General features: G+C 48.3%; 1 protein-coding gene across 1 annotated transcript; it reads left to right on the plus strand.

Moving 5' to 3' along the window:
• Positions 1–519: 519 nt before the first annotated feature.
• On the plus strand, positions 520–1,898 carry LOC122378043. The gene is made up of 2 exons (XM_043358747.1): positions 520–669; positions 1,062–1,898. The coding sequence occupies exon 2, from the start codon at positions 1,089–1,091 to the stop codon at positions 1,545–1,547; it is 459 nt and encodes a 152-aa protein (XP_043214682.1). The 5' UTR covers positions 520–669; positions 1,062–1,088; the 3' UTR covers positions 1,548–1,898.
• The last annotated feature ends 8,267 nt before the right edge of the window (positions 1,899–10,165 follow it).

Consider the following 10,165-nt stretch of genomic DNA (forward strand, 5'->3'; position numbering starts at 1 on the left):
AGTTTGAATCCATTGTAAAATTGGATTCACTTAGATTCAATGCAATCGTTTCTTAGTGACAAGCTGTTTTTACCACATTGAATATTAGGGCGCCCCTGTGCTGTCGAAGGCTGAGCTATTCGACTCGCCGCCCCCCACCCCCTTCGAAAAATCCTGGATCCGCCACTGAACGATGATTGTAGCGTTATGAATGTTCTACGACAATTAAGTGCCTAGTAAATAATCAGATAAGCAATGATAATAAGTTGATTTGGAAATTTTGAAGCATGTCAAAGCTTACAGTGCTGGTCATTTCTGAACTTTGTCCGGGTGATTAGCAATAGTTCTAACATCAGTGCGTAAATACGACAGGCACTCGTAACATTATCGAGCGCGTTCCTTGCATCTTTTTATCAGAGGCGGCGGCGGCGGCGGCGATAGGACGGCGGTGACACGGCTCCTCATACAGTTCACGGGGTTCGTGACCCCTCCCACGCGGGGGGGGGGGAGGGGGGCGATAGCAGTGATATCTCGCCGCCAGACGGTCCCGGACTGCCGAGCTGCGAGGTTTGAGCCGGCGCCGGAAGCGGGCCCCCGTTCAGGCCACTGACTGCAGCGAGCCGACCTCCGTGCAGGACACAGATCGCAGCGGGTGGGGCCGCCGTACGGGCAGCAGGTCCGTCGTTCCCGGTGAGTTGTTCATCTGTCTCTCTGTTCCGTCCTCCCTGACTGTATCTGTCCTGTCTACCTACCCGGTCTGTCCCATCTCTCCTGTCTGTCTTTTTTCTCTCTCTCTCTCTCTCTCTCTCTCTCTCTCTCTCTCTCTCTCTCTCTCTCTCTCTCTCTCTCTCTCTCTCTCTCTCTCTCTCTCTCTCTCTCTCTCTCTCTCTCTCTCTCTCTCTCTCTCTCTCTCTCTCTCTCTCTCTCTCTCTCTCTCTCTCTCTCTCTCTCTCTCTTTCAATTTGTACATTTAACGCAAATCCAAATATAAAATGAAACAAAGTGCGCAATGCAAAGTTTGCGAAGGGATCCGTAATCATTACTTTTCTCCTGAACTTATGATCATTTATTTCACTTCACAGGATGCTCTCCTAGGCGATGTTGAAGTAATGTCAAAAATTGACAGTGTGCAGCCCCAGACACCCGAAGATACAGATGAAGAGCCGTCAGGGCGAGCAGAACGCTGTCTCCCGTCTAGGGATGGGCTCGCACAGGATGTCCCTGGAATACGGGGGCTGGCCGCGAGGGACGGCGTCACCGTGCCCGGAGTCAAGAGACCCAGAGCCGTGACCCCACCATCTGCCACCGAGGACCGGCCAGTCGACGAGGCCGACGGCATAACGAAACGGCGCCGCGATGAAACTCTGGCCGAACGCATAGAGGCGCAGGAGAAGCGGGACGCAGCGGCGATGGAGGCGTGGGAGGGCATCCGGGCGGCCGCGCAGAGTCGCCAGCGGAAAGAACAGCAGCGACCCGCGGAGGAGAGCCCTGTGCGCTCCGCCCTGGAAACCATGCTGGGTGTGCTGGCTGCAGAGGGGCACGCCAGGAAAGACAGGTACAAACATTGAGCACGGATGCGTAATGACTGAATCGCACAAAACGATCTTATCAGCGGAGAAAAAAAAAACATTTCATTAACCCAACCGCGCGATTGAACGAATGAAACAGTGTACCTATATCTCGCAGGAGCTTCGCATGTCGCGCACTGAACAGGTTGAATAACAATATTACGTAATACCTAATAAACTAATGGAATATTAATAGTACAATAATATGTTATTATAATATATTTATATAATAATATAATAATAATACCTTATTACCTAATAATATACAAATCTTTTGCACCGATTCCACACTGTCGTGTAGAATGTCTAAACATGCGAAAACATTCAATAAAATCGAGCAAACAAACAAAACCTCTGGGCATATTGTCAGGTTCTTGACCGACGCATGCAGGTATTACCAGCTAGTCGTTGGCTGTCACCTGTGGGCTTATGGGGTATAAGAGAATTATGGGGTATAAGAGAGAATGTTATTCGAGAAACTGAACATCAAGCGAACGATAGTGACGAGTCCCACCTTATGCCACAGGGGCTAAGTAGCGATCCATTCCACGACCGTAAAAGTTTTTGAATCTCACAAACAAAGCACTTCCAGACTGCCTGGTAGACATGGTTAGCAAAGGCCCAAATTTTGTCCTAACCCGATCAGTTAACAACACGTTGTGAAAGAGGTAGAGATTGGGCTAGAGAAAGGGACGTTTGCCCTTCAGTGGAAAGATCACATCGACAAAAAGAACAATCAACCGCGTTCGGATGTAGCTCAGTACGACACTTCAGCTCGCACAGCCGAAACCAATGACACAGAGTGTGGAAAAAGCCCAAACCATTACAGCCGAGTATGAAGCGATCGACGAGAACCCCACCCCTAAGCTAGAAGCTGAAACCAAAAGGCTAGTGAAGAGTACTTTGACAGGGAAGGTCCCCGAAAAGGTTCTGAAAAGTGCCTTCCCATGCGGTACTCGGTACTGCTGAGCTATACGGTCTCCCTAAGACGCATAAGCCAAATGCGCCGCTCCGGCCCATAGTTTCTGCCTGTGGGGACCCACTTGATAAGCTGACATGGCTACTCGAAAGGATTATCACTGATCACTCAGCTGTTAATGTTTGTTCCTGCGCATCTCACGGATACACAGGACTACCTAAAGCGACTAAAAACACAGTTCCCTAACAGACTCCCAGCAGGAGCAATAGTATTTTCCGTGGATGTGGCAAATCTGTATGGGAATATCCCCACTGGTGAAGCCATTAAGGCCACCATCAAACTCCTTGAAAGACACAAAGATCAGATAAATACATTCGGACTTAGTCTTCAAGATATAGAGACACTTCTATCCCACTGCCTAAACAACAACTATGTTCGATTCGGTGAGAAGTACAGTCCACAGCAGAAGTAATGTGCGGTTTCAGTCATGGGTATGTTCTGCTTCTGAAGCTTAGGAACGATTAACCAGACTACAATGAAACTTTGAATGTAGCTTATATGTATCGTCACCCTTGCAGCTGCAACTTTAGCTATTGACATCTTCTTTTCGATCACTCCGAATTTAACAATCGCCAGTCAAAGCCAACCGTTGAGATTGGTAAAACGGAGTTCTATAGCCTTGGGTAAAACCCTACATTACTTTACCGGTGGGCTGTACTTTTAACAAGCCGTGGGAGTGGCAATGGGATCAAGGGTAGGCCGACCCTTGGGCCCACCCCTGGCTATTGTATCCATGGACGCCATTGAACTGCTTTTGACCGCACCCGCCGCGCAGTACCAGCCTGTTATATACATGCGCTACATCGACGACGTGCTGGGGGTCTGGACACACGGACCAGAAAAAAAAAACGATGAGTACTTCCATTTTCTCAACAACTTTCACCCAGCGCTAAAGTTTACCATCGAGAAATCAGACGAGACTCCTGCCCAACACACTCATCACTGTCCAGAACTAAGGCACATACAGCACAGAGCATTATATTAGACCCATGGCAGCACCCATAATCATCCACTTCAACTCAGCACATCCCGTTCAGTGCAAGCGCTCGGTGCTTGCACTGAGCGCTTAGGTATTTGGGGCCTTGCTCAGAGCCAAACGGTTAGGGTCAAACAGAGAAACACAGAACCGCGGCATGCACATCATCGAAACTTTGTTCAAGCACAATGGATACCCACATCGACTCATACAGAGAACCAGACACAGAGTCATTAGTGACACCAGCGGCCACAACACTAGGACATCAGCTAGGAAAGAGAACAAAGACATAAAAAACAAGCATGACACGACATACGTATCACTGCCCTACATTGATGACACTTTGGCCCGCCGGGTAGAGGGGGTGTTCAAGTCCTCAGGCTTACAGGCCCGCGTTGCTTGGGTCAGTGGAAAGACACTGAGCCATTACTTGACCAAATGAGCTCTACAGTGCCCTCCCTGCCCGGCTGGTCAAAGGCGCTGTTCCACCTGCAAAGCGGGACTCGAGAGTCGTCACACAAAGAACGCGGTATACAAAATTGAGTGTAACATGTGCACCGACAATCCAGCAGTTTACATAGGTGAGTGAGTCCAAGCGACGTGTCCGGGATCGTTTTTACGAGCACATCAGAAACGCCAAAAACAAAACTCGCAACACACTAGTGGTGTCAATCGGTTACCAAAATTTCGGTATACCAATACCGAACCGATACCGATTCGGTATTCGGTATTTTATACCAAAAGCATTTGGTATTTTGTCGGTATTATAAAAGTCAACTATACTGTCATAAAAAGTTAAAACACTTTTTTTATAAACCTTCTGAACTTACATTTGATTTGCTAAATGACATTGGATGAAGAATAAGGACAATCGTGACACACTAGGTGTCCAGCATTACGCGCAGCGTATTGAATCAATTTTCATTAAAATCGGCCCAGTAGCCTCCGAGTTGTTGCCACAATAAATTTGGCGTCTCCTCCTGGCCGGCGGTGCTCTGATCCGGTATTCATTGTCAAAGGTCAGTGACCTGCCGGCTATGATTTCACCCAGTTTTGCAAGCGAAGAAACTGAGCCTAAGGCAGTAAGGCACGTGCTCACTGCTCGGCGCCGGCCGCGGCCCAAAATGCTGCAAAGATGCGCCCGCCACGTGCACACCGCTGCACGCACCCCCTCCAAAATTTAATACAACAAACAGATGCACGCGTCCGACTTAAGTCCAAAATTTCACCCCCGTAGCCCGCACCGTTCCACAGCAATAGCCCTTAAAGCGTGACTGACGCGTTACATACATACATACATGCGTACAGACGTTTTGATTTTTATATATGTAAATCCAGCATTACGTGCAGCGTAATAAATCAAGTTTCATTGCAATCGGCCCAGTAGCGGCCGAGTTATGGCCAGAATAAATTTAGCGTCTCCTCCTGGCCGGCGGTGCTCTGTTCCGGTATTCATTGCCAAAGGTCAGTGACCTTCCGGCTCTGATTTCGCTCAGTTTTGCAAGCGAAGAAACTGAGGCTAATGCGCGTGCTCTCTGATCGGCGACGGTCGCGGCCCAAAATCCCGCAAAGATGCGCCCAGCACGTGCTCACCCCCGAACCCACCCCCTCGAAAATTTAACACGACAAACAGATGCACGCGTCCGACTCGGCGCGAAAATTTCACCCCCGTAGCCCGCACCGTTCCACAGCAATAACCCGCCAAGCGTGACTGACGCGTTTCATACATACAGACATTTTGATTTTTATATATGTAAACTAGGTGCCGAGCATTACGCGCAGCGTAATAAATCAATTTTGATTAAAATCGGCCCAGTAGCGGCCGAGTAATTGCAAGAATAAATTTGGTGACTCCTCTTGGCCGGCGGTGCCCTGTTCCGGTATTCATTGGCAAAGGTCAGTGACCTTCCGGCTCTGATTTTGCTCAGTTTTCGCAGCGAACAATCTGAGCCTACGGCGCGTGCCGTCTGCTCGAAACCGGCCGCGGCCCAAAATCCCGCAAAGATGCGCCCGCCACGTGCAAACCGGCGAGCGCACCCCCACCAAAATTTAATACGACAAACAGATGCACGCGTCCGACTTCTGTCCAAAATTTCACCCCCGTAGCCCGCACCGTTCCGGAGCAATAGCCCGCCAAGCGTGACTGACGCGTTACATACATACATACATACATACGTACAGACATTTTGATTTTTATATATGTAAATTTCTCCCAAATGCATGATGTCATAACAAATGGGCAAAGATGTTAACTGCAACATCAAACACATCAGTCTACCAATGTTAAATGGCAACTTATCAGTGCCAGCAAATTCCAATACCATCAGGATAATTATCTTACAAAAAAGATAATGTGCAATACATGTACATTAAATATTACATACATTACATTAAACATGTATCAATGTTTAACTCACTGTTTACTGGAAAACATACTCTACCTTACTCAAAATTTCCAAAGCATTCATCGGTAGCAAATTTGACTTTGTTTTGAGAAGTCTGTGATTGATCTTGACCTTGTCTTGCTCTCCATTTCACTGCAATGCGGTTACATTATCCAAAAGTCAAAACCCTGTTTTTTATAGCACTAGCTTCACCAATATCATCTAATATTGAAGGCAGCATTTATCACTTCATCATCACCCCACAAATTCTCAACTTCGTTCAACTTCAAAAATATCCTGTGGATAATTATTTTCTTTACTTAGTGTTCTCTTTCCTGCTCTCCTCAACAGATAGAAATCGCTAGCAATGTAATCAAAAGCATTCCTAAAATATGATTGGGTCTTGGCTTGATTCGCAAATAGCAGTTTAAAACTGAACACATCTAAGAACTTTTAAATGTCGCAGCTGCGCCAAAACCCGATGTAGCTGAAAATTTAAAATAATTGAGCAACATTGTTTTTCCTGTTCTTCATTTTTAGCGATAGCGGCGTACAATTTTTCTTGAATTAATTTAAAGATACCAAAATATGAACATCATATTTTTTAATTAAGTGTACATAAGCAAAAAAGAAAAAAAAACTTTATTTTATGCAGTTCCGTGCGTTTCGTGCCTAAATGCAAATGGCCGCCGCCTGCAAGGCTGCCATTGTGGAAGTGATGCCACGTGACACGTGTCAATGATTCCGTAAAATTATGGACATTTTACTTAGCTTTCATCGCGATATCATTACAGTGGTGTCTGCTATCTATCAGTGTGACTCGTAAGTAATTATTTATTAAGATTTGTTGTGTTTAACATTTATTTATGATGAAAAATTGGCTGCGTCACTCTCGTCACCATCGCTTCTTGAGTTGAACTGTAGGTATCATGGATTTTGTTTACATTAATGTTAATGGTATAGCCCAGCCCATTATTGTCATTTGGTTACCATTTTTGGATCATGATTACGAGCGAGCGAGCGCAGCGAGCGAAGTGAGTCTTTTCAATATAACGGAAAAATCTCAGTATGAGCGGCCCGGCCCGGCCCGGCCCGGCCTGTAACGCTTTTGAGAGGCTTATATCTCAGCAACCGCTGGACCGATTGGTCTGCGGTCTTTTTTGTTGGGTAGCCCCATCCCTTCTACCCCGTAATTGACTACTTTTGATACATCTCAGTGACCATCGTGGCACGTGCCACGTGAGAAGTCAAGGGTGTTCAAGCTGTTTTGCAAAAGTAGTGATTTTGAGAGGCTCATATCTCAGCAGCCGCTTGGGCGATTGACTTGCGGTAATTTTTGTGAGGTAGCAGCATCCCTTCTACCCAAAATAGGATACTCTCGATGCATGCGGGTCACCCCCAGTGCACGTGCAAAATACAACAATAAGAGGTGCCAAATTTGTTCCCATTTCAGTAACTCGGTAATTACTGGGGCGATTTCGCTGAAACTTGGCATACAGGTAGGCACCCACCAGGCAATGCATTCCCATGTGTTGCGGTTAGGGTGCTACTGCACGTGCGCTCGTGCAGGGGGCGTTTCCAGATCTCGAGAACGACTGGGCCGATTGCGCTCAAATTTGGTACACGGTTGGGGACCAGTTAGTAGGGTGCCGTGCAAAAGTCATTTTGGACCCCGTTTGCACGTGCGCACGTGCAGAATGCCGCTTCCAGATCTCAGGAACGGCTGGGCCGATTGCGTTCAAATTTGGCACACCGCTAGCGACCAGTTAGAAGGGTGCTTTGCGCAAGCCCGTTGGAAGCACCCTCTCGCCCTTCCGCACGTGCAGGGCTCACTATCTCGCTCGCTCGTTCTTCGCCCAAAGGGCGTTTTACTGGTATTATACGTAACCCTGTCTTGACTGGACTCGAATTGAATTGACTTGGGTTCAGGCATGGATGAGATTCAGGGTTCAAGTTCTTGTCCTATCACCTCATCCAGATGACTTGAATCCACATCCCAGTTAAGTAACTGACCTGAATATTTGTTAAAAGTTACACAATACAGTTATATGTTTTTGCAGTGCAAATAATTTAGAGATTTCCTGACTTGTTTTTGTTGCCTTATTTTAAAGTATTACCTTTTAATGCTTATCATTTGTTTTGAGAAAGTTTGAAGCATTTGTTTGATGATTCCCTGAATTCGGTACCTAGTCGGTATTTCACCCTATTTCTGAAAATCGGTTCGGTTTTGGTATACTCTCAGTGGTTTTGGTCGGTATCGGTTTGGCATTGGTTTCCAAAATTTCTGAAATTGACATCACTACAACACACCTCTCGGCGACCACGTGGCACAGCAGCACCCACCCAGCAACAACTGCACAGTGCACGGTCATTCAAAATTTCCATTGAGCGTCTCAGGTATAGATGCGCGTATAGTTGCATCATATTCACATTCAGATTCAAATTCAGATTCGTTCCGAATATCGATCATTTTCATCGATATTCAGATTCGTCCCGAATATCGATCATTTTCATCGATATTCAGATTCGTCCCGAATATCGATCATTTTCATCGATATTCGCGGCGCGCATGCGCACTGCGAATATCGATGACATTGAATGCACATTCACATTCGTTCCGAATATCGATCAGTTTCATCGACATTCACATTCGCGGCGCGCATGCGCACTGCGAATATCAATGACCTTGAATGCACATTCACATTCGCGTTCCGAATATCGATCAGTTTCATCGACATTCAGAATATCGATGACCTTGAATGCACATTCACATTCGCTGCGCGCATGCGCACTGCGAATATCGATGACATTGAGTGCACATTCAGATTCAGGGGAGGGGGCGGGGGTATCAATTCCCGCGGAATAGGTGGCGGAACGGGGAGGGCAGCGGGAGTTTCTTACATGCGCAGAGGCGTTTCCAGAGCCTAGTTCTTGGAGGCACTTTTCGCCAGACTTCAACTTTTCCGACATTTACCGGTAGAGAACGTGTTTTAGCCGCGCGTTAGCAATGGTATTTTACGGCACAATTCTGTTATCAATTTGAAATCCTTTGTATGTCTTCTAAACTACAAATGCATTCAAGCGATGACGTTTGATTTTGTTTGTTAATTTTTGTCGTAGGTAAATCAGGAGCTGCGTGCGGCCGCGAAACAGCTCGTTTTGTGTGCCTCTAGCACCTCGGTACATCTGGCTTCAATCAAAAGAAAGGAACTGTAACATAGTTTTATTAGTTACATATATTGTATTTCTCATAGCACCGGACACAGCCGGCCAACAGGCGCGAGCAGCACACGCTCCCTAGCAACTTAATACTGGGTCAGCGGCGACAGAGCCGGCCGTGAGATCACGCAGCGTCGCCAGCCGCGCCAGGAACTCAACAGAACAGGGTACGGGGCCAGCAGCAGCCGCCCCGCCCCGCCCCGCCCCGCGGGTCGCAACTGTCCCACCCCGTGAGCACGAGGGGGCCTCCTCTGACGCCGCAGGGCACACACGATCTCTCCAAGACACAGGTGCAGACAGGCACTGAGGTATCCGCACGCTGTCCATGTGGACTCGAACGGGCATCCAAACTGGAGGTCCAGGCCGACCGACTCCAATCGCCCTGGCGACTACACGCGACATTTGATCCTGCCCGCCGCGCCGGTAGATGTTAGCAGCGGGCAGACTCCACCGCGCCACCCAAGGCTATAGAACTCCGCCACCCACTCTGTAGCCCAGGGGGCCCGGGGTTCGCCCCATGACCGGAGCACGCCGCCGTCACGAACTACAGCCGCGCGCTTCCGCCGCCGGAGGCGCTGGCGGCGGTGCGGCAGCCGTTAGAAACTCTGCGCGACGTGACGGAGCGCCGATGACGACGACGGCGCGGTGTGCGTGATGAAGCAGATGAGACGGGTGGGCAGCAGTGCTGGAAATGAGGCCGCTTTCTGGTCCCGGCGTTTTATGCTCCTCGCGGGTTAATCCCGTCCAGCGTTTAGCCTTTCGGGACCCACTCAGGATCGCGGTTGTTTTCGCCGCTCGCCCTAGTCGAGATGCAAAGTTAATAGAACTGTAGACGCAGATGGCCCCCGGCCACTGCTCGCGCCACCATCGCCCGCATCTGCTCCCTGCCACCCCTCGGTCACCTGGCCACCTCAGAGACTTGGCCGTGGACAGATCTGTATTGGACCGCTCTGGATCCCGTCTTCGATCATTCGATTCGTTACTGCAAACACATTCACACAATACGAGCTCGAGTCAAATACCAGTTGGCATGATGCAACTATGGGTCACAACGCAGCTC

Source organism: Amphibalanus amphitrite, unplaced genomic scaffold (assembly GCF_019059575.1).
Source record: "Amphibalanus amphitrite isolate SeventyFive unplaced genomic scaffold, NRLGWU_Aamphi_draft 000054F_arrow, whole genome shotgun sequence".
Classification (NCBI taxonomy): Eukaryota; Metazoa; Arthropoda; class Thecostraca; order Balanomorpha; family Balanidae; genus Amphibalanus; species Amphibalanus amphitrite.

Bases quoted from the DNA above. Each gene is read 5' to 3' on its own strand.
- LOC122378043 (XM_043358747.1), top strand. From the start codon at position 1,089: ATGTCAAAAATTGACAGTGTGCAGCCCCAGACACCCGAAGATACAGAT.